The 25441-nt window shown below is 41.3% G+C and overlaps 1 protein-coding gene across 1 annotated transcript in view; it reads left to right on the top strand.

Moving 5' to 3' along the window:
* Ttc28 (tetratricopeptide repeat domain 28) overlaps nucleotides 1–25441 on the top strand; it is a 354826-nt gene that overhangs the window by 102865 nt on the left and 226520 nt on the right. The window contains exon 2 of the mRNA XM_041648394.1: nucleotides 23282–23429. Coding sequence (XP_041504328.1) covers nucleotides 23282–23429 — 148 coding nt within the window. The remainder of the gene's footprint in view (nucleotides 1–23281; nucleotides 23430–25441) is intronic.

Genomic DNA, 25441 nt, shown 5'->3' with positions numbered 1-25441 from the left:
GACGAAAGCTGTTGGGAATCTAGTCGTGTCCTCACTTTTAACCTCCTTTCAGTATTGCGTGTCTCTAACCTGCTAGTCTTCATGGTACAGCTATGGTAAGTGACGGACAGTTCCAGCATGTTCTCTTGGCTTCACCTACCTGGATAATTATGGTAAATGCTCGACTGGTGCTCATGTACCACTTAGATTTGGTTTTGTGTACCTGTGTCTGTATGTTTGCCCAGCTGTGTACCTTTTTGTGCATCATGTACTTGAAATCACAACTAATTTGTAAATATTACTTTGTCATTATTTACCTGCGATGTTTGTAACTAATTAACTACCCCAATAAACTTAGGCTATATATAAGTGGCCTCAGGAATTCTAAATTTTCTAAAATTGTGTGTCTATAAAATTATGTCAAGAGGCAAGCAAAACTGCATTCAGTGTTTTCTGGGTGATGGTATTAAGGGATAAATTTACTTAATTTCCTTTTTGTTTTGTATTTTTACTAAATTTCCAAGAATGAGCATATATTCTCTAGTTAGATAATACACATATTTAAAATATAATATGGAGTTAATTTCTAAAACATTTAAAATTCATTTATTCTGTCCTCTAGGTGAGAAATTTGTTGCTAGCACAAACACTTCAGATTCAGAATCTCACACCTGAGTATGAACTAATTTTGTGATCGCCTTCGACCGTTGCAGTTGTGTGTTAATTGTTCACCAGACCTGGTTTTCTAGGCAGAGCCGTGTGCAGCAGTTGGGGAGCAGCAGCGCTCATGACGCTAGCTTTTATAAACCAGAATGCACAAAGTTTTCATTGAAATTTTAAATCATATTCATAATACAACATACATTAGAATTTTTAACATTAAATTTTGTTTTTCATATAGCTGAGTTAGTGTAAAATCCTGTAATAAAATGATCAAGATGTCTGAGATGTCAAAATAAGTAAAAAAATTGCACATTATTGTGAACTGATGTCTCGTAGGGTTGTCAGCTGATGAGAACCCATAGAGTCAGAACCTTGCGGGTTCAGAGGCTTATTACCCCTAACAGCCCACCAGGTAGCCTCTGGGAGGGGCCTTTACTGTAGACCCTCACCTGTTCTGTGGCTGTGAAAAGTCTGGAAACTCTTACCATGGGGGATTGTGTGTGTGTTCCTGGGTCAAGGTCTCCCTTTGAGGTGAGAGCTGTGTTTTTGTGTCAACACTATTATGATTTTACAGCTAACTGAGTTTTTCTTACTCTTTTGCTGTAATCTACTGGCCTCCAAATGCCCTCAGTTGTTGCGTTGTCTTCCGCTCACTGTAATTGGTCTGTTGAGCTTGGATCCTTCTGGCCTTGATAACAGATGTGTCCTCAGGTCCTTGGCTTGTTCCAGGTTTTTCTTTTTTTCTTTTCTTTTTTTTTTTTTTGAGACAGGGTTTCTCTGTGGTTTTGGAGCCTGTCCTGGAACTAGCTCTTGTAGACCAGGCTGGTCTCGAACTCACAGAGATCCGCCTGCCTCTGCCTCCCAAGTGCTGGGATTAAAGGCGTGCGCCACCACGACCCGGCTTGTTCCAGGTTTTTCAAAGAGGTCAAGAGGCTTTAAGATATTTTCTCTTCTAGGACTTATTAATGCTGGAAAAGGGTATCAGAGCAATAAACGTGGTGTTTTCAGACTTGTTTTTGTCTCTGGTCACACCCTACAGAGGACTGTAACTGCAGGCCTGTCGTCAGGTGCACCTGTATGCAAAAATCAATTTTGACATTTTCTGTAGTTTAATGATAATATGACTTGCTAATAATTACTGTAGTAACTCCCAATTAAAGAGAATTGTGACTCAGATCAGATGCCTTCCAATTAGTACTTTGTCATTTTACATCACCAGAAAATGGTGTGTGCCGAGTTAAAGGAAGAGTTCCATTTGGCATTAACACATGGGAAGAGTAGCTCACACCCTTTCCTATGCTTTCGTTAAAGGGAAGTGGGGTGGTGAGGGAAGATCTCCTGTTCAATATTTGAGGTGAGGGGAGATGGTGACGGCAGCTCTCCTGTTCAATATTGGGGGTGTGTGTGGCAGATCTCCTGTTCAGTACTTTGTGCTAGGTTTGCCTCTCTCGGAGTCCGACGTTTGAGAAACGGGAAAAAACTGATGCTGAGGACCGATCAGTTTGCAGTGGTAGTGAATTTAGAGTCATTGGGGAGAGTGTGAGGTACTTCAGCAGTTGCTCACTGTGTGAATGATTAAAGGCAAAGAAGATTGTATTTTACACAACAGGTCCTCACAACGCTGTCGCTGTACAGACCCTTCAGAGGTCACCTGACTCACCCGCTTTAGAGATGATGGAACTGGGGTTCACATAACGGGCTAGTAAAAATGAAGGTCAGAGCCAGCTCAAGGTTTTCTTACCCCTTGTCTAGTGCCAGCAGGGGGTTAGGCCTAGCATTCTGCAGGAAATGTGATTATACATAACTGAGGTTAGCAAGTGCAGTGATTCCCTTAGATTTGTCAAAAGCTTAGATTTGTTACAAAATTGTGCCAGAGAATTTTGACTTAACTAGTGTCCCATGGTTAACAAAGCAAAGAGTGGATAAGCGCCAGGTTTGGAAGGAGGAATCCAAGTGCAGTGTAATAGACGTCCTTGGGAATGGGGCTAAAACTGCTCAAGGAGATGTGTTAGGGACATAGCAGAGCCATGAGCCTAACAGTTCCTCTCCATAGAGAAGTCACTCCCTGACATGGCAGAGCCAAGAGGCGTCTTTACCCCAGCACTGAGAATGCTCACTCTGCTGCTGTGATGAGCGACAGCCAGAAAGAGGAGTTGGTCAGTGGATGTTCTCCTGACTCGTGCCTTTCTAGTACAGAGGGTGCTGGTGATATATGGACTAGTTCTGTCTAGCTTGCGATGAGAAGCTCTCCTTCCCCAGAGAGAACAGCAGGACCTGCAAGAATCCCAGACTCCTCTTTCGCTTTTATTACAAAGTATATTTACAGTTATTTGTTTTATGCGGTTTAAAAATATTCAGATTGCTTAAAATAAGCAAAAGAAATTGTAAATGATTTTCAAGTAGACTAAATTGTCTCTTGTAAAATCATTTTATTTCTGTTTGCATTGGCTCTGCCTATTGCACTTAAATATTTCTCAGAGAAGGACCTTTTCTGATCTGTGGTCTCCTTAGCAAATGCAATCAGGGTGAGCATTTGAATTCAAATGTGTGTGTTTTTACATTTAAATTGCTGTTCTCTGCTGTAGGAAGAGCTCATACAAGCCATCCATAGTTCATAAGGGTGGATTCTTGTGGTGAAATTAGAGGCCATTAGAACTATTGGTCTTATTTCCAATTGGATTAGTTGACTGCCTGTTAAGGTTCAGAGCATATTGACCAATAGGCATTTATTATCCCAGCCAGAATGACACAATGGTTTCCATTAACTTCTAGAGTTTATTGAAATAAAAAAGGTCTTGCAAAGAAAATGGTTACATTTAATTATGAGGATTAATTAGGCATTTAAATGTGAATGTAAAGTAAGTTTTAAAAACAAGTATTTCTTTCTCATTGCTGTGCACCAGCGTGCTGTAGGGTGTGAAGATTGCTGTTGTCTGGGTCTTCCGCTTCACCAGTGCAGGCACTGAAATTACTGATTCAGGCTTCCAGAGGGTACTCACCTGCCAGCGTCACATGGTATATGGTCATTTAACGTTTTCCATTAGTCATAATCTGGATTGTGCTGGGAATGATCACTCCGACTACTATCTGTATTTATTTTAATATATTGGAATATTAAATATACTCTTCAGAGAGCTTCAGAAAGTGATTTGACTATTTTTCCCCCCAAGGACTTTAAAGCGAGACATTCTGAACGCACACTGTACCACTTTTGTATTTGTATTTAATTATGGCCACAGCCTGATAATGAAGGACTCCTTCCTTCATGAGCTGTCAGTTTAACTGGAGGCCTTGTGCATCAGCTTTGAACTTGCCATGCTTAAACATGCCTGTTAGGAGCTAAGTTTGAAGACCTTTTTAAAATTAATGTGTCCTGAAAAGATGTGGAGAAGATGACAGATTATGAAGTGGAACCTACTTTTTAAGCATCTGGGATTCTATTACATTAAACATTGATGTGTGAGCCCTGAATATTCATCTCTCGGAGCGTTTGAACTGATGCTGGCGAATCAGCTTCCTGTCTGCAGAAGACTCATTTGCAAGTGTCAACCTGCATCCATCCCAAACAGCTTGAAATGAGTTTCTTCATTTGTTTCAAAGTATACTTTCTCTTTGTTGTCTAGGTTTTCTGGGTTTGTGAATTGTAGGCTTTTTTTTTTTTTTTTTTTTGCTTTATGTCTAAAATCCACTTATAAGTGAGTACATATGATGATGTTTGTCTTTCTGGGTCTGGGTTACCTCACTCAATATGATGTTTTGTAGATCCATCCATTTGCCTACAAATTTCAAGATGTCATTATGATGGGCATTGAAGAAACTCCTTATGGAGTTTGCTGTCATTGTGGCAAAATTAGCAATTTGGGCAAGAATTGACTGCTTGACAGTATACTTATAAACTGGACATGCAGGACCCACAGTCAGGAACCAGTGAACTTTGTCAGACTGAAAAAGCTGGGATGGTTTTTCAGGGTTCATGCTTCACAGAAGAAACTGCCAGACATTCTGCAAGACACAGAAGAAAGTGACTGATAAACTGCCAATATAGGTGGGAAACCTTTCAAATTTCCTGCTTCATGGTAAAGTCTGTCAGATATTATGGGCCTGTGGGCTGAAGATAGGTGCTCCAACATTGCAAAGGAACTGTGAGTGACTGTCCAGGCAGTCAGACGTCTAAAGTTTTTAGAAGTCATTTGCAATGCACTTTTTGTTTATTTAGATAATATTATATCCTCTGGTGCCTTTGATGGAGTTGAAGACTAGATATAGTTGCAGTTTTTCTTAGATATGATAGCAAGTAAGTTAGGTATAAAATTTTGGATTTGCTAAGGTAGTATAGAAGATAGAGTATTTTCTTTAAATTTACCAGACACAAATGAATTGGAATTCAGTACACTGTGAATTCTATCTTTACTTGATAATTTGTTCTTCTTGTGTAAGTCTTACTATGTTAAAGTTAAAACTTTTTATTTTTGTTTAGAAATAAAAAGGGAAATGTTGGGGAACATTAAAAAGCAAAATGAAAGTTTCCAAAGTTGGTGCAGCTGAGCGTCATTTGCGTTTCCTCAGGACCAGTCAGAATCTGCCTTGTTGACATCAGTGTGGGTGATTTCTTTCCAAGGGCCGTGAATTGTTTTCAAGCTCAGGGCTTTATGGGCAAAGCGCTGTGGTTAAATTCATATCTGTCCTGGTTAGGGAGCTTGGCCAGCCACAGAAAAGATGTAAACGTGGATTTTCTCCCTCTGGGTTTTGATGTTAAAAGAAAGGGACAGAGAACTGAGAGCGTGAATGGCAGGGTTCAGGCAGAGAACATGAAGTGTTGCACACACATCCAGGGGAGGCTGAGCCGGCTGAGCACTACCTTGGAGCGTCTCATCTCTGCTGCCTAGTTCATCAGTAATTGGATGTACAGGCTGTGCAGGTCTCGGCTCTGCGCTACAGGGTCTTGTGGTCATGGAATAGAGTCCTTCTGTGTCTGTTTGGCTTTGCTTCTCTGGAGCTGCTGCTGTGGCCTCAGAGACAAGTGGCTCTAGGCTCACCTTTGTTTTGTTTTACTGACAGCTTGTCACCTTTGTCAGTTCTAGTTCCCGGATCCTTTTACCTTTAAAGGAAGACAGAACAATCTGTTGTACAGGATTTTAAAAACTCAGTAAGATTGCTTATGTGAAAGTGCTTAACAAAGAACCTAATAAAATAGGTTCCACTCCTTCTCCTTCACAGTGACTCAGGGAGGAGCCACTGTGAACTGGCCACCCAAACAAACCACAACCAGCCACTGGAGACACACAGACCCTCGAAAACAACTGACTTCAGGAGGCATTTTTAGGAGAATTGTTTCCTGCAAGCTGGAGAAAACTCATCTGAATTCACACCTGCACTTGTTCTTAAGTTGCTCCCAGAAAGCTCTGTCATTAACACGCAGTTTTACACAAGTCACTTTCGACTACAATATACAAGACTTGTTACGCTGCATTCCTTTAACTCTGTGCAGCTGTGATTCTTTGCCTGTCTACAACACCTGATGGTCTAATAAAGAGCTGAACGGCCAATAGCGAGGCAGGATAGAAGGATAGATGGGGCTGGCAGGCAGAGAGAATAAATAGAAGGAGGACCAAGAGCAAGGAGCATCAAAATAACAAGGAGAGGAGGACACCAAGGTCAGCCACCCAGCTACCCAGCCAGCTATGGAGCAAGAAGAAAAGTAATATACACACAAACAGAGAAAGATAAAAGCCTAGAGGCAAAAGGTAGTCGGGATAATTTAAGAAAAGCTGGCAAGAAACAAGCCAAACTAAGGCTGGGCATTAATAACTAGAATAAGCCTCTGCGTGTGATTCTTTTGGGAGCTGGGTGGTGGACCCCTCAAAACACCAAAAGAGTAAAATATCCTACCACTGTTCAGTAATTACTTAAATTTATAAGCACAATCTGTGGCTAGCAGGATTAACTGTACACAGTTCTATGCCTCCTATTTTCTTCTTTTCATGTGTATATGTGTGTTGTTATGTTTAGGCACGCATGTGTATGCAGGTACATTTGGAGGCCCAAGGTGGATGCTGGCCATCTTCCTCCAGCCTTACTCTTTGAGGCTGTGTCTCTCAGTCAAACCCAGAGTTCGTTCATGCAGCTAATCTCACTAGCCAGCTTGCTCTGGGGATCCCGTAGCTATCATCTGAGGTTTGGATTACAGGAAGACTACCTGCTTCACCTGGCATTCGGATGGGCTGTTAGGATCTGCACTCTGGTTTGTATGACAAGTGCTTAACCATTGAGACAGACCTTACTTTTTAATTCATTATTTTTAAAAAAAATAGTGTATTATTTATTTATTTGACTTTATTTTATGTTCATTGGCACAAGATCCCCTGGAACTGGAGTTACAGACAGTTGTGAGCTGCCATGGGGGTACTGGTGAAGCTGAACACGTCAGATGGGGGAGGGCACAAATAAAGGAATCCCATGCTAGCTCCTAATATGGTATAATAAGGTTTTTTAAATTTCTTAATTAATTAATTAAAAAGAGAGCTCACAGATCACAACGAGGAAACAGGAACGGAATGCAACATTCAGGTGTGGCGAGTAGAGGGCGAGAGGATGAGTCCAGTCCCGTGGGTCTTTTGGTAGCCAAAACCATACCCAATCTGATCCAGTGTCTCAAAGGCTGTTGGCTGAAGGAGGTTCCCCATCACCTCCCCCTTTTGTCTAAATAAGAGAGTTTCAAACTCAATACAAAACTATATACAATAAGAACAAACATTAAGTATAAAAATTAGAACCTGTAATGACCCTATCCTATAGCAATACTGATGAATATCTTGCATATCACCATAGAACCTTCATCTGGTGATGGATGGAGATAGAGACAGAGCACCGGACTGAGCTCCCAAGGTCCCAATGAGGAGCAGAAGGAGGGAGAAGATGAACAAGGAAGTCAGGACCACGAGGGGTGCACCCACCCACGGAGACAGTGGGGCTGATCTATTGGGAGCTCACCAAGGCCAGCTGGACTGTGACTGAAAAAGCATGGGATAAAACCGGACTCCCTGAACATGGCGAACAATGAATGAGGGCTGATGAGAAGCCAAGGACAATGGCACGGGGTTTTGATCCTACTTAATGTGCTGGCTTTGTGGGAGCCTAGCCAGTTTGGATGTTCACCTTCCTAGATATGGACGGAGGGGGGAGGACCTTGGACTTTCCACAGGGCAGGGAACCCTGACTGCTTTTTGGACTGGAGAGGGAGGGGGAGAGGAGTAGGGGGAGGGGGAGGGGGAGGGGGGAAAGGGTGGGAGGAGAGGGAGGGAAATGGGAGGCTGGGAGGAGGCAGAAACTTGTTTTTTTCCTTTTCTCAATAAAAAAATTAGAATTACAACCAGCTTAATAATATTAATAAGAAACATATGTTAAGTGTTTTAATAATAATAAGTATGACAAACATGGATGATGATTGACCTGTAATACTTGTAAACTTAAAGACTAAGACTTCATATTAGAATATTAAACAATCTTTAAACACCTGTGGAACCAATGAGGACAATGAACTCAAGAGGTAAACAGTGTATAAGTATTTTGATCAGAGGTAGAAATATATAGTGCAGTATGATAAATATGTCCTAAAATTATATCAATATACAAAATGTCTTAAACAGAGGTAGAAACATGCATGCATATAATCCGACAAAATAACTTTGCATAGGTGTACAAATATTGTAAACAGAAATAGGATATTCAATATAATAAATATAATTTGAATTTGTATCAATATATAAGAATCTATACCAATATAAATTGTCTATAAATAATAGCTCACAAATATTCACTCTATTACTCACTATTATTATTATTAATGTGAGTAAGCTCACACTATGTACCTATTATCTCATTCGATTTCCCTTTTTAAAAAAAGAGATCCCTGAGTGTACATACTTTCCCCCCAACCCTTTATCCATTATAATCAAACCCTAACTGATGTCCCTAACCCTGCAGACAGACTTTGTTGGGAGAGGGGACATCGTCTTCTAGAGTTACTTCCACCTGTCATGGGGCGATGTTCTTTTTTTATGGGATCCTGTAAAACTAAAATGATGCTTAAGTTCCAAGATTACTGCTTAGTATAATTGTAAATGTTCTCTGTAGTCAATAGGGTTTTTTTTTTTTTTAAAGTTCTGGCCAGAACATTGTAAGAAGGTGTGCTGTTGCCTACTTAGATACTAATAAATATGCTTTAACAAATTAAGAGCAGTTATTAAGGACAATTAAAGCGATCCCATACATGGAGAGAGCTCGTGGCCAGAATAAGGACACCCAAAGCTTCCCTCAATGTTGGACTGTGACAGGGAAAGTCAGGGTCCTAGGCAGCGGCAGGTGGGCCATGGGCGGGCAAAAAACCTGTGCTCAAGAGCACGGGGGTGAGGGAGAGAAGGGGAGGTCCTGGTAAGCATGGACTTGACCCCACTTTAGACGGCAGAAATGTGTCAAATTGGTGGTGGTGGTGATGGGGAGGAATGTAAATGAAGGAATTCCACGCTAGCTTCTAATATGTATAATAAAGTATTTTTTTTAGATTAAAAAAAAAAAACCTCAGAGATCAGAATGAGAAAGCAGGAACAGAATGCAACATCCAGGTGTGGTGGGTGGGGCACGAGAGCGTGAACTGAACTGGTGGTCCTGTGGCCTTTTGGTACCCAAAGCCATGCCCAACTTGATCCAGCCTCTCAAAGGCCATTGGCTAAAGGAGGTTCCCCATCATGCTGGGAATTGAGCCTGGGTCCTCTGGAAGAGTAGTCGGTGCTGTTGAGCCATCTCTCCAGCCCCTTTGATTCACTCTTAATCCTTAATAATCTTATAACTTCTGGTCTTTGAATCCTATACATTAATAAGAATATAACATTCATTATTTAATGTCTCTTTTTATTCTATCATGGCTTTTTAACCTCTATTTTATACAAGGCTTATGTCCAGTTTCTGTATTCTTTTCATCATAATGAAACTTGCACTGCTACCTGGCTCCAGTGCTTTCCATCCAGAGTGTGAGTGTGTGTGTGTCATGTGCGTGTGCACGTGCGCACACACATGTGTGTACTCCTTTGAGTTTTAACATGTGTCAGAGCGTGCTCCAGCATCCCCAGCCTCGCTCACTCCACCCTTGGGAATTACCCTTTCCTACCCCTCATGCCCCAGCAATGACAGATTGTGGTTTTGAAGCTTAGAAGAGAAACTCCGGATGAGCTTTGCACGTTTTATAAGCTGGCTCAGTGGCGGGAGTGGCATATGCTCATTTAACTCCTGGTTTCCCATTTCACCTTTTTTTAACTGCTTATCAAGCTATATTTTTTTCTTCACACTCTTTGGTTATTAACACATTTGATATTATTAATCTAAAATTAATTTCAGGAGAAGAGATAGTTGATGCGATGGGACAGTTAGAAGTGAGAGCAGCTTTCCTTCAGCTGCTGATTCTGGGCGAACTGAGGTCAAGAACAAGAGAAAAACACCCACAACTTTAGGTTCAGTCAGAACATTGTGTTTAGGACTTTGGTCTGTTGATCCCGGGTTCCAGAAAGCATGATGGTGTTTTCTAAAGCAATCCCTTATTTCTCACATGTTCTTTTGACATAGAATAAGACAGGTCAATTAAAAAAATAGTGGAAAAATGAAAGTGTAGTGTTCTGGAGAGGTACGAGCGATTACTCTCAGCTAAGCGGGAAAAACGTTCGCCACATGTTCTTTGCTGATTCTCCAGGTTTTTAAAAAAATTTAAATATAAGGTATTCACAAATATAAGCAAGAGAAAACTCACTTTGAAAATAATTGGAGATAAAAGAAGTAGCAAATTCTGTTGTAGACACAAACAGGCCTGGCTTGCTGGTGGCTTCTTTTGTTTCCATGATTTAAAGCCTTATACTCATGATCTAATTAACATTGAACTGGGTTGCAAGTACAGTGGACTGTTTGGTTCAATAATAACACATTTATATGAAAGGTTAATGAAATGAATTTTCTCTCTATCCAATTCATTAAAAATTATTCTACAATCAAGGGTTGTAATGGAATAGAGATTTAGTATTCATGTTCATAAATTGTCTGTGTCATTTCTGATTTTCCTTCATTTTGGCCTCCATGGTTTGAATTTCCAGCTAGCTGATTTTAGAGGCTAATTGTGTGCCATCGGTGCTGCCATCAAAGACATTGTGTGGACCAGAGGAAGAGTATGGCAGTCAGGTTGGTTAGCATCGTGCTCAGCGTCTGGGGTCAACTTTGTGTGCTTGGTTATGCAAAGAACACCTTGCACGGACAGAATGGCAGAGGTGAAGTCTGGATACAGGATTGGGAAATACGTGAATAGCTTAGGAAGGTTTGAAGAAATTTTTTAAAAGAAATGCATCTGTGCCATAAAAGGAAAATTTGCAGTACCGGGGTTAATATAGCAATAATGAACTCTTTTTAAAGTCTATGAGAGTTATCAGTAAGGCTTAGGGCTCAGAATATCTAGACTCCATGCTCTCAAGGGAAGGAATGCTTTGTGTTCCTATACATAGATTTTAGCCTTTCCACCGTGCCGCCTCCTTCCTTTCCACCCAGACCTACTGAAGAGTGCAGACATGTAGTATGAAAGTGGATCCTATTCAGTAAGAAGGCTTAAACATTTCAAGCCATGCCTATCCTTTTAAAACTGCTGCTCACACTCTCTCTGCTTGTGTCCATTTCTGTAATGTGGTTGTCACGCTTGTACCAACGTCAGAGGCTCTCAGGGTTTCTGACTGTGCTGTTCTACAGGTCTATTCCTGCTCTGTAAGGATCAGCACTTCTATTTCCCCCAAATTTAAACTAAAACAAGGGCAAATTTAGTAGTCATGTGGCTTACATAGCACTGACAAGAGGTGGCCGTGGTGTGGAGGCTGCAGCGGCACAGCCAAGTCACACCAGGGGTGAGCGCTCGTCAGAGAATATGAAGCATTCACATTACATCAGAAAAGGCAGCTAGGGAATCTGGAAGGGAGACATCTGAAGCACCGATGAAGTCTGTGAAAAGACAAATTATTTGCAAATGTTTGGATTAAGTAAATATGTATCGTACATGTGAATCTCACTCTTCATGCTATGTAACATCACACATGTCTGCCGCCATTTCTAAGAGTGCTTACAGGGTTAGTACTTTGCTGTCGTCAGTCCTTAGTTGAATGTTTTCCTTTAACTGTCTGAATGGCCACCTAATCAAACAAAATGCTGATAATCCTAACAGTTTAAATAGCAAATGGTAAATGCTTTTGTCATTAGGTAAGGTTTTGTTATTGCTAAAATACAATGACAATCCTGGTGAGTTAGCATTTGCTGCAGCTTGCCATAAACGTTATAGCGTTTATGCCTCTGTCCTCTTTGGACTGTGGCACCCCTGCCACACAAGCGGTGCCCGTGTGTGGCATAGGGGGATGTGCCGAGGCCTATGAAGGTGACTGTGCACCAGGCACTTACCGTTGCCCCCAGGCTCAGCTTCCCATGACATAGGGCACATCGCCGCCTCTGCTCCCTGTAAAGAAACCAAAATGTCCTTCTCAGATGAAGTGGCTTCCTGCGGAAACTGCAATAGAAGAGGAGCAAACAGGCTCCAGGATGTCATGACAGCTTCTTGCTGCAGTCGTTAGCAGCTGGATCTCTTTCTGCACACCTTGACCCTGGCTGTGGTTGGGGCTGGCAGCGACTCCTGGAGTGAGCCGCTCTTAACCTTCTTGGGCTCAGTAATTTAAATTACTTTTTGTCAGCTATGAGATATTTTATCTGTAAGTCTTATAGCAACAAGTGGTTGCTCAGTTATATGGCTCTAGTTGTTCAGTCTCTTTGGAGCAAGGGAACAAGTTACCGAAGCAGAGACTGGAATTGGATAATATTTTAAAACATACCTTGATATTTATTTTATGTGTGTGATTGTTTTGTCTGTTTGAGTGTATGCATACCATGTATGTATGCAACACATCTTTGCATCATTAAATATTTCACGCATGAACAAAAGTAACACATTTTAAACTAATCTCTGTAACACCCAGCAGCCGTGAATGGGAGGGCTCCTTTTGCTCCACATCCTCTCCAGCATTGGTTGTTGGTTGGTTATTGATCTTTGCCATTCTGACTACGGTAAGAAAAATGTCAAAGTTGTTTTTATTTAGTTATCCTAATTGCTAGGGAAAATAAATAGTTTTGTGGGGTTTTTTTTGAGATATTTATCAGCCATTTTTATTTCTTCTTTTGAGAACTCCCTCTTCAGATCAAGCCAAGGCCCATTTTTTGAGTGGGTTGGTTTTTGTTGTTGTTTTTTGTTTGTTTGTTTGTTTTTTGGTGTTTTTTTTAACTTTTTGCTCTATGAGTGCTTTGTATATTCTGGATATTAATCCTCTGTAACGCAATGCCTGCTTTATGTGTTATGTGCTACAGTACGGTTCACGAGCCCAGCACATACACATACACACACATACAGAGACACGGGTAGTGCCAAGAATGCTCCAAGAATGCTCCCAGAATGCTCCCTCTATTGTGTTCCAGTGCAGCTTATATAGGGTCTTCTTGGCTAATGGCCACACCCTAACTCTCAGCTGCAAGTCCACCAGAAACCACTCCCCTGCCATCAGGAACTCCTGAGGGTCTCATGCTCAGAGCAACTTCAAGCATATGAAAACATGATGTTAACTCCAGCAGGCAGGGGGGGGGTCACAGGAAATTCAGGGTCTGGGAGTTCACAGTCCCCAACAATCCTGGGGCAGATGTGCAGCAGGCAAAGATTCTCTCCCACCCTGTGGGCTTCCTCTTCACATGACTTTTTTCATTTATTTATTTATTTTTATAAAAAATTTCCACCTACTCCCCTCCCCCACTCCCCCCCCCCTTCCTCTCCAGTCCAAAGGGCAGTCAGGGTTCCCTGCCCTGTGGAAAGTCCAAGGTCCTCCCCACTCCATCCAGGTCTAGGAAGGTGAGCATCCAAACAGACTAGGCTCCCACACAGCCAGTACATGCAGTAGGATCAAAACCCCGTGCCATTGTCCTTGGCTTCTCAGTCAGCCCTCATTGTCAGCCATGTTCAGAGAGTCCGGTTTGATCACATGCTCCATCAGTCCCAGTTCAGCTGGCCTTGGTGAGCTCCCATTAGATCAGCCTCACTGTCTCCGTGGGTGGGTGCACCCCTCGCGGTCCTGACTTCCTTGCTCATGTTCTCCCTCCTTCTGCTCCTCATTTGGACCTTGGGAGCTCAGTCCAGTGCTCCAATGTGGGTCTCTGTCTCTATCCCCATCCATCGCCAGATGAAGATTCTATGGTGATATGCAAGATATTCATCAATATGGCTATAGGATAGGGCCATTTCAGGCTCCCTCTCCTCAGCTGTCCAAGGATCTAGCTGGGGACATCTCCAAGGACACCTGGGAACACTTCTAGAGTCAAGTCTCTTGCCAACCCTAAAATTGCTCCCTAAATTAAGATATATACTTCCCTGCTCTCATATCCACGTTTCCTCCATCCAAACTGTCCCATTCCCCCAAGCTCTCCCCATCCTCCCCTTATCACTTTTTTTCTCCCCATCTCCCCTTACGCCTACCCCACCCCCACCCCCAAGTTTCCAATTTTTGCCTAACAATCTTGTCTCCTTCCAATATCCAGGAGGATAACTATATGTTTTTCTTTGGCTTCACCTTTTTATTTAGCTTCTCTAGGAACACGAATTATAGGCTCAATGTCCTTTATTTATGGCTAGAATCCACTTATGAGTGAATATTCATCTTTTTGGGTCTGGGTTACCTCACTCAGGATAATGTTTTCTATTTCTATCCATTTGCATGCAAAGGTCAACATGTTCATTGTTTTTTTTACCGCTGAGTAGTACTCTAATATGTATATATTCCACACTTTCTCTATCCACTCTTCCATTGAGGAGTATCTAGGTTGTTTCCAGGTTCTGGCTATTACAAATAAAGCTGCTATGAACATAGTTGAACAAATGCGTTTGTAGTATGATAGGGCATCTCTTGGGTATATTCCCAAGAGTGGTATTGATGGATCCTGGGGTAGGTTGATCCCGAATCCCCATCAAAATCCCAACAAAATTCTTCACAGACCTTGAGAGAAAAATAATCAACTTTATATGGAAAAACAAAAAACCCAGAATAGCCAAATCAATCCTATACAATAAAGGTACTTCAGGAGGCATTACCATCCCTGACTTCAAACTCTATTACAGAGCTACAGTAATGAAAACAGCTTGGTATTGGCACAAAAACAGAGATGTTGACCAATGGAATTGAATAGAAGACCTGGATTTTAACCCACAAACCTATGAACACCTGATTTTTGACAAAGGAGCTAAAAGTATACAATGGAAGAAAGAAAGCATCTTCAACAAATGGTGCTGGAATAACTGGATGTCAACCTGTAGCAGAATGAAAATAGACCCATATCTATCAATCACCATGCACAAAACTCAAGTCCAAATGGATTAAAGACCTCAATATCAATCTGAACACACTGAACCTGATAGAAGAGAAAGTGGGAAGTACTCTATAACACATGGGCACAGGAGACCACTTCCTACATATAACCCCAGTAGCACAGACAATAAGGGCAACATTGAATAAATAGGACCTCCTAAAACTGAGAAGCTTTTGTAAAGCAAAGGACACTGTCATTAAGACAAAAAGGCAACCTACTGACTGGGAGAAGACCTTCACCAACCCTGCAACTGACAAAGATCTGATCTCCAAAATATATAAAGAACTTAAGAAACTAGACTTTAAAATGCTGATTAACCAATTAAAAAAATGGGTCACTGAACTGAACAGAGAATTCTCAACAGAAGAAGTTCAAATGGCCAAAAGACACTTAAGGTCATGCTCAACTTCCTTAGCGATCAGGGAAATGCAAATCAAACCAACTTTGAGATACCATCTTACACCTGTCAGAATGGCTAAAATCAAAAACACCAATGATAGCCTTTGCTGGGGAGGATGTGGAGTAAGGGGAACACTCATCCATTGCTGGTGGGAATGCAAACTTGTACAACCACTTTGGAAAGCAGTGTGGTGGTTTCTCAGGAAATTCGGGATCAACCTACCCCAGGATCCACATGACTGTTTCTTTAGCTGTATAGGAGCTTTTTAGTTTTATGAAGTCCTGCTTGTCAATAGTTGGTTTTAATTTGGGGCAAATGGAGTCTTATAAAGGAAGTCTTTCCCTATTCCTGTTTTATGTAAGGTATACGTAAGGTATACATGCTTTCTTCTTTCAGTTTCAGTGTCTAAGTTTCAGGTTTAGGCCTTGATCCCTTTGGAATTAGGTTTTGTGCAGTGTAATAGAGTGGGTTTCATTCTTCTGCAGGTTTTTCCATTTGTTAAAGATGCTTTCTTTTCTCCAGCTTATGTTTTTTGATATCTTTGTCAAATATTAAATGGCTGAAGTTATTTGAGCTCATGTTTGGGTCTTTGATTTTCTTCCATTGGTATTACATGTTTATTTTGTGCTTGTCCCATATTGTTTTTGTTAGTGTGGGTCTGTAATAAATATGATCTTGGATGCTGATCCCTCCAGTATTGTTCTTTTTGCCCAGGATAGTTTTGGATATCCAGAATTCTTTTATGGTTCCATATGAATTTTAGGATAGGATATATCTATATCTGTAATATATATATGTATATATATGTGTATCTCTCTCTCTCTCTCTCTCTCTCTCTCTGTCTGTCTGTCTCTGTGTGAAGAATGAGAAGAGGATTTTGATTGAGAATACATTGAATCCATAAATGTCTTTTGATAGAATGATCATTTTCATAATATTGATTCTACCAATCCATGAGCATGGGAGGTCTCCCCATTTTTTTTAGTGCCCTTCTCTCTTTATTCAGAGGTTTAATTACATTAAATTACACTCCATTGTAAATGTCTTTCGCATCCTTTATTAGACTTATTCCTAGATATTTTATTTTCTTTGGGCATTATGAATGGGAGTGCACATGATCTCCTTTCTCTTTCTGTTTGTTGGTAGTGTGTAGAAAGACTATTGATTTGTGCAGGTTGATTCCTTATCCTATCACATTGCCAAATTTGTTTATTGTTTCTAGAAGTTTTCTGGTAGAATTTTTGGGATCTCTATTGTATGATATCGTTTGCAAAAAGGGACAGTTTGACCTCTACTTCCCTATTTGTATCTCTTCATTTTATTTTCTTGTCTTATTGCTCCAGCTAATACTTCAAGAACAATATTGATAAGGAGTGGGGATAGTGAACATTCCTGTATACTTCATGGTTTCAGTAGTACTGCTTCAAGTTTTTCTCTATTTAGGATGATACTTGCTGTGGTTTCTTTTATGTAGCTGGTACTGTGTTAAGGTATGGTCCCTCTCCTCCTATTCTCTCTGTGACTTTTATCATCAGGGCATACTGGATTTTGGCAAAGGCTTTTTCTCCATCAACTAAGATGATGGTCATGTAGTTTTGTCTTAAAGTCCATGTATATGGCTGGCTTGTTACTTTTATTGTTTTGTATATGTTGAACCATCCTTGTGTTTCAGAGCTAAAGCCAAGGTGATCATGGTGGATAATCTTCTTAATGTATGTCTCTATTGAGTTTGCAAGCACAGAGAACTTTTAAATCTATGTTCATCAGGGATATTGGCCTGTAGCTTTTATTTTGTTTTTGTTTTTTGTCTTTACCTGGTTTTTAGCATTAGAGTAAAAGTAACATTAGCTTCATAGAATGAGTTTTAGAGTTCTCTCTCTTTCTCGCCCTCTCTCTCAATTTAAGAAGAAATTGGGTGTAGATCTCCTTTGAAAGTCTGGTAGAATTCTTCTGCGAATCCATCTGGGCCTGGATATTTTTATCTGGAAGGATTTTACTTCTGTTCAAACTCATTATTTGTTATGGGTCCCTTTAGTTTTTTGACTTCTTGGTTTAATTTTGGTTGTTTTTGCTGAATCAAGAAATTCATCCATTTCTTTTAGGTTTTCCAGCTTACTGGAGCACAGCTCACTGTATTCCCTTATAATATTCTGAATTTCTTTGCTACCTGTTGTAATGTTTCCCTGTTCAGTTTTGATTCTATTCATTTGGATCCTGTCTTCTTTCTTTTGGGTTGCTGGGTCATGGGTATGTTGGTCTTGTTTATCCTCTCAAACAATCAGTTCTTAGATTCATTGAGTCTGCTGTTGCTGTATTGCTTCCTCTGGCATCTATCTCTGATTTCTTCTCTGAATTTGATTATTTCTTGTCATCAGTTGTGGTTGGGTTTGGTTTGTTCTTGTTTTTGTACATTTTGAGTTGTATCATCATGTTGCATGAGTTCTAATTGGTCTTAATAATAAAAACCCAGGTCAGATATCAGGGTAAATTAAATGCTGAAAGATCAGATAGACAAAGGAGCAAGCCACAGCCAACTCTTACCTTACTAACTCCTCAATGGATTTTAAAAGGGCTGAGCTGTCTCCTCAGGCCTTATATTCCTCACTGTCCAACCATACTACTTCCTGTCTGTCTGTACAGACCTCCAAGCCTCTATGGTTAACTCGTGCCTAGCTCTGTGCTCTGATCTTCAGGCAAGCTTTATTTGTTAGGGCATAAATAAAATATCACCACATCATTAAGTCATTCCTTTTTGGTTTTTAAGTCTAAGCACTTGGAGCTATAAGTTTTCCTCAAAGGGCTGCTTTCTGTGTCCCAGGTTTTGTTGTGTTGTGTTTTTTTTCATTGAGTTCCAGTAATTTTTTGGTCTTGATTTTGTTTTTGACCTATCTATTATTGTTCAATACTGATTTTGGTTTTGACCTATCTATTGTTCAATACTGATTTTGGTTTTGACCTATCTATTGTTCAATACTGATTTTGTTTTTGACCTATCTATTGTTTAATACTGATTTTGTTTTTGACCTATCTATTGTTCAATACTGAGCTGTTGACCTCCCTGAGTCTGTGCATTTATTGGACACTTTTGCTGTCATGTTAAGTTTCACTACATTGTGGTCAGGTGGAGACATGGATTATTTCAGTCTTTCTGATTTGTAAAGATCTGCTTTGTACCTTCAGTATGAGCACTATTCTAGAAAAACCTCTGCTGCTGTGTAGACTAGACATTGATATTCAGGTGGAATCTTCTGTAGATGTCCATTTATTCCATTTGATGTATGATGCCTTTTAATTATGACCTGTCCAACTAGACCTTGAGGATGATATGCAGGGTCTGTCTGCCTGAGTGGAGAGGTTGGAGGCTGTGTAGGGTGGGGACTGGCAACGAAGCTCCTAGTAGAAGCCTAGAGGTTGACCACAGTGCAGGCAGCTGTAGCTCAATTAGGCTAGGTACTGGATGTGGGTTCCAGGCTACATTTGCCTATTATGAAGGGTATGTGCTGGGGATGATCAGGTAGACTCACCCAACTAGGCTATGGAGAAGGGTAAATAATATATCTAATACTTGAGTATATATTGGAGTTCTGTTTGTTCTCTAAATCTAGAATCTGTGTTCTTAAGTCTTTTCTCATTAACTAACAAAGAAGGCTGTTCTAATCTGTGTCAGATGTTATGCTAAATTCTCTAACCTGTCACCTACAATCTAGGTTTCAGCATTATTAGCTTAAATTTCATTGAGGCATATTCCTCACAGAAATCTAAAGAATTAATTTTCTTTCTGTTGCTGGGAGAAGAGCTGGGAGAGCTCCCATTTAATGTGGCGCCTGCTCTCCAGACATGACGTCTCATTGCATCTGAGCATTGCTGAGCACTGACAGTGTCTGAAAGGCTGGGGAACTGAGGATGGCCTTTGACCCTTCTCTCTGCTTCTGAAGAAAGGAATCTAAAGCTGTGGGAAGCACATGTTAAGTTAACCCTTCTCATCTCCTTTTGTGTCCAAAGAAAACATGCAGATAGCACTGCCATGTCACTTGAGGCCACAGCTTGCATCTTTAAATGGGGTGTGTGTATGTGTGTGTATGTGTGTGTGTGTGTGTGTGTGTGTGTGTGCACATGCCTCTCTGTGTGTGTATCTGTGTTTGTGTACATGCCTCTCTCTCTTTGTGTGTGTGTGTGTGTGTGTGTGTGTGTGTGTGTGTGTGTGTAGGCATGCCATGGTATATACGTGACATCAGAAGACAACCTTGAGTGTCCATATTTTTCTTCCACTTTGTTTGAAGGTCTGTTCTTTACAACTTGCACTTGTTATTGGCTTACTCCCCGGGGGTAAGCCAAGTAAAACATGCTTTTAGTAATTTTACTTCATAAACCACAAAATCATTGCTCTCTCAGTAAAATAATAGATGATTTGTTTTAAGCACACAAGAACTTTTCAAATATAAGACTAAAAATTTTTAATTTTTGTTTTTAGTTGGGCTGTGGTGGCACATGCCTTTGATCCCAGCACTGAGGAAGCAGAGGCAGGTGGATTTCTGAGTTCAAGGCCATCCTGATCTACAAGAGCTAGTCCCAGGATAGGCCAGGATAGGCTCCAAAGCTACACAGAGAAACCCTGTCTCAAAAACCAGACAAACAAGAAAACAAAAAAAGAGCTTTTGTTTATTATAATGCATACCTGAAACCAGTAACTCTATCTATTCTTTATCTTCCTCCATAGTTAGTAATTTTTGCTTATAGGTGTCCAACACATTTATATGTGAATGTATGCATGTACACACACATTCTTTTTTTGGGGGGGGGGGTAGGGTTTCTCTGTAGCTTTGGAACCTGTCCTAGGACTAGCTCTTTTAGATCAGACTGGCCTCGAACTCAAAGCTTCGTCTGCCTCCTGAGTGCTGGGATTAAAGACATGTGCCACCACTGCCCGGCTCTCACACACAACTCTTAAGTGTTTATTATTTATTTATTTATTTAATTTGAGGTAAGGTCTCACTCTGGATGATTTGAAACCACCATGTAGATCAGACTGGCCTCAAACTCTTGGTAATCCTTCTGCACAGCCTCCTAGAGTCATGGGAGTTTTCTGGTCGTGCCACCACATATGAGCTACATATGTTTACACACACACACACGTACGTATGTGTGTATGTATATGTGTACACACACACACACACACACATATATATATGTATGTATGTATGTATGTATGTATTTATATAAACCAGGGCATATCTGTATTTAAGCCTTATGCATTTCTTCTAGACCCAAAGACTATGATTATTTCTAGGTGTGCTGTATTGCTGGAGCCCCCAGAATGTGATGTGCACAATGTCTGCAGACACGTTAAAATGGAAATAGTGGCCACATCTAGTAGGAAGAGGCAAGGAAAGAGCTCTCATGGGTTACCGTCTTAACTGTGCCTTCATTTTAGGAGCTGCTGCTGGTTTACACCCAGAGAGACAAACTAGCCCATAGTCATTTCAGTGTTCATTCTCTTCATAGGTTAGTTCTTGGTAGAAACCCAGAATCATCTTTTCCCTTCTTCATATCACCTCAACACTGAAATAAATGATTTTACAAAACTGAAATAAATGATTTATGTGGGAGCATGAAAGTCGCCTGCTTTCATGTTCTGTGTGTTTGTGATGGAAAGCATAGAAGTATATTTTAATCAGTAGTTTTGAGAGTAGGAAATTTCATTTCGAGCTCATGAATATTATTTGTGGAAGTGATCAACTGTGTTTACCTGAACAAAGTTAAATTGTGTTGTAAACAATATGGTAAGAATAGTAGAGTAAGAAGCCAAGCATTTTAGAGACAGATGTTATACAAAAAGCACATTAATTGTGTAATTTTTATTTATTTATTTATTAAAGATTTCTGTCTCTTCCCCGCCACCGCCTCCCATTTCCCTCCCCCTCCCCGAATCAAGTCCCCCTCCCTCGTCAGCCCAAAGAGCTATCAGGGTTCCCTGCCCTGTGGGGAGTCCAAGGACCTCCCACCTCCATCCAGGTCTAGTAAGGTGAGCATCCAAACTGCCTAGGCTCCCACAAAGCCAGTACGTGCAGGAGGATCAAAAACCCATTGCCATTGTTCTTGAGTTCTCAGTAGTCCTCATTGTCCGCTATGTTCAGCGAGTCCGGTTTTATCCCATGCTTTTTCAGACCCAGGCCAGCTGGCCTTGGTGATTTTAAAAATTAGGTTTTAAATTTTATAGGCAGGGGTGTTTTGTCTTCATGTGTGTGTGCTCCAGAGTTACACTCTGATCATTTAGTAGATTGTTGTCTGTAAGCTTGAAAAGCAAACTGTACTTGGCAAAACTAGCTTCAAATTATAGTTTAAACTCTAAATTTGGGGTTCAGAGCCTTAGTTCACATGAAAAGAATCCACATAAAAATCTGGGTGTGATGGCCTATGCATGTGGTCTCAGCTGTGCTAGAAGCTGGACAGCCAATCTAGCTAATCATGTAGCTTAAAATCCTAGGGAGAGAGACCTGTCTCTGAGGACAACATCTGAGTCTGACGTCCACCCTTATCCATGCACACCTCTGGATGTGGAGCACACATGTAAGCAGAGACAGGGTTTCTCTGTGTGTCCCTGACTGTTCTGGAACTCTCTGGGTAGACCAGGCTGGCACTGAACTCAGGAGATCCACCTGCCTCTGCTTCCTGAGTGCTGGGAAAAAGCTTACAAACAGAATTTAAAAAGAATTCTATAGTTAAACATTTTCAACTCTGATAATTTCCAGTTAGCCGAAAGGGAAATGTTCTTCTATGTTCACATTGTTTTTATCAGTGTGAAAAATAACCAATTAAAGCATGCAATGAACAATAATCTTGGTTGTTTTGAATGAAAGCACACGTTTTAGGTAACTGTTTAAAATATGTTTGAACCCTCACAAAACATGCATCCATAGGGAGACCATAGGGAGGTGGAAGAATAGCCGTCGGGAGATGGTAGCCAGCCAGGGCTACATAATAAAGTCCTGTTTCAATAACAAAATCAACCGATCAAAACCCCCAAACAAATAAAACAACAGATGTGGGTGCCCGGACTGATTTTAAACACTGATGTGCACATGCTCTTTCTGTGTCTGTGCGAACTTGTGCTCCTACCTCCTCTTGATGATGGACTGTAATTCATAAGCCAAATAAAGGTTCTCTTCCCCGAGTTGGCGTCAGTGTTTTATCACACAACAGAGAAGCAAAGACAGCACACTGCTGTGACGGGGACATGTACAGAGGTTGCGCTCCCTCTCTTTTGGTAATGTGCCATGCAGGTTCATAGGGAAGATACCAGCAATCTCCAAATAGTCATTCTTGAGAAGACTGTCACATGCTTGCTGTGTGCCCAAGGACAGCCTTGCCCTTCTTCCTGTGTCTATCCAGCACTAAGATGACAGGGCTCCTGCGGCCAGTTAAGAATGAGAATTTGTGTTGGCTACCACAGTGACTGTATGTGGTGCTGGGGTGGCACCCAGAGCTTTGTGCTTGGTAGGCAAGCACTATACCAACATTTTAGAAACAAAATGAGAATAAATACCAAGGAATAGAACACACAATTAGTGTGTCTGAGAAATGAAAGAAAAATTTAAATGTAACTTTATGAAAGAAATACAATTTGTGATGTTTAGAATAAATGAGTTCTTTGGTCATGAACCCTTTATTCAGTTTTGAGTCAAGGCATCTTATCCTGCACCCTGATATAGAGTCCCTATGAACACTATAGACAGCAGCGTGATAATAAAATCTGTGTCATCTTCCCTGTGTTTCTAGGCATACTTCCGACAGGGTGTCGCCCTCCAGTACCTTGGACGTCACGCAGATGCCCTGGCAGCCTTTGCATCTGGGCTGGCTCAAGACCCCAAAAGTCTCCAGCTTCTGGTGGGTATGGTAGAAGCTGCCATGAAGTCTCCGATGAGAGGTAGGTAGGATGAAGTTCTTCAGGTGTTAATGAGGTCTGGGCTGGTGATAAACCCTTGACATGGGCAGATGAGCGCACTTCTTTGTATTTTAGGAGTATTTAAATAATTCCCACTATGAAATTAGATTTAGTATTTTATTTTATTTTTTTACTGAAATTGTCTGCATTTAATTTCCAATTGCTTAAAATACCCCAACCCCCAAAAGTAGGAGTAAGATAAAAAAAAAAAAGAACTGCATTAGCACGATACAAGAAAGTGAACAGACCAGTTGAAGGTTGCAGGTTACATTTTTAGTTAAACATTCTGTTGCTAGAATAAGACAAGTCACGCTCACACCCTAGACCAAAACATTCTGTAGGAAAATCTCTCTGTGGGTGGAATCCATTATCTCCTTAAGGGAGTAGGAACTTAGTTGGATGCTTAGACTTCTGTTTGGGGTAGAAGCATATCTACTTCTCTATTCCTAAAATACAAGATCTGGATATGCTATTCTCAATAGATTTAGTATTTTAAACCACAATATCTCTAACAATAAGTTGATTTTCTTGTATGAACAAATACAGCTATTAGGAATAAAAAAAATTAGAGAACACATTAAGCCAGTTCTCCTTCTCTCCCTCCCTCCTTTCCTCCCTCCCTCTCTCCCCTTCCTTCCTCCCTCCCTCCCTCCCTCCCCTTCCTTCCTGTTTTCCCTCCCTTCCTTCCCCTCCTTCCTGTCCTTCCTCCCTCCCTCTCCTTCCTCCCTCCCTCCTGTCGTCCCTCCCTCCCCTTCCTTCCTGTTTTCCCTCCCTTCTTTCCCCTCCTTCCTGTCCTCCCTCCCTCTCCTTCCACCCTCCCTCTCCTTACTCCCTCCCTCCTGTCGTCCCTCCCTCCCCTTCCTTCCTGTCCTCCCTCCCTCCCCCTCCTTCCTGTCCTCCCTCTTTCCTTCCTGTCCTCCCTCCCTCTCTCTCCCTCCTTCCTGTCCTCCCTCCCTTTCCCTCCTTTCTGTCCTCCCTCTCTCCTTCTGTCTCTCCTTCCCTTTCTCCCTCCCTCTCTCCCTCCCCCTCCTTCCTGTCCTTCCTCCCTCCATCCCTCCCTCAGTCAATTCAAAGGGATCGAGAGATAGTTTATTCTAGAACCATGGCCCGGGAACACACAGTTTAGATTTCCTCACTTCCATGTCTCCGTTGTGGATGTAGTTTGATGGAGTTTTGTAACAAGAGAACAAAGAACATTGTAAGTCAAGGCGTTGCCATGGCAGAAATATCAGAGTGGTGGATTACAACAGGATAGGGGATTCTCAGCTACGGACCTCAGACTGCTAACATTCTTAGTTCTTCTATTGGTGGAGGGTAGGGTTTTGTTAAATTAATACATTCCAAACGTTTTTATCTGTTTATCAGGATGTCAGGTCTGATACAGAGATGGGCAAGGGACGACTCCTTAGAAACTAAACATAGCCCAAGAGAAGTTTTAACCAGGCTTCCAACCCTGCAGCGCCCAAACTCCCCAGGCTTTGTAGACACAGCTTCTTTCAGGAACAATCAGTCACACTTCTCCTCTTTCTTCCTGACAGAACGTCACTCAGTAGCCCAGGTTGGCTTGAACTCACTATGTAGTCCAGGATGGCCTGGAACTTGCAGCAATCCTCCTATCTCAGCTTCTTGACTGGTGGAATTATAGGTGTGAGCTACCATGCCTGACTTGTTCTTGTGTTTCTTAAAGCAAGTGTATGGATGGCCATGGGCAGCACTCACATGTTTGGGAGAGATGAAAAGTAGGATAGCGTGTATTTTCCTTGATGCTTTTATTCCACTGGACCTGAGAGAATGAGAATGCACGGCAATGGGACCGTGCAGGCTGGAGGAATTCTGAGGCCATGAACAGACTGTCTTTACTTGCAGAGCGGTGGTTTTGTTTTCTTTTATTCTGTGGTCCTTGGAGGTCACACCCAGGATCTGAAGAGTACTGGGCAAATATTCTCCCACTCACTGAGCTCTGAGAACACTGAGTTTTGAAGAACAAACACTTG

The sequence above is a fragment of the Microtus oregoni genome, unplaced genomic scaffold, assembly GCF_018167655.1.
Source record: "Microtus oregoni isolate MIOR12 unplaced genomic scaffold, Mior012 000003F_ref0000135, whole genome shotgun sequence".
In the NCBI taxonomy this organism is placed as follows: domain Eukaryota; kingdom Metazoa; phylum Chordata; class Mammalia; order Rodentia; family Cricetidae; genus Microtus; species Microtus oregoni.
The sequence above is the reverse complement of the archived record's forward strand: the minus strand, read 5'-3'. Positions and strand labels throughout refer to the sequence as shown.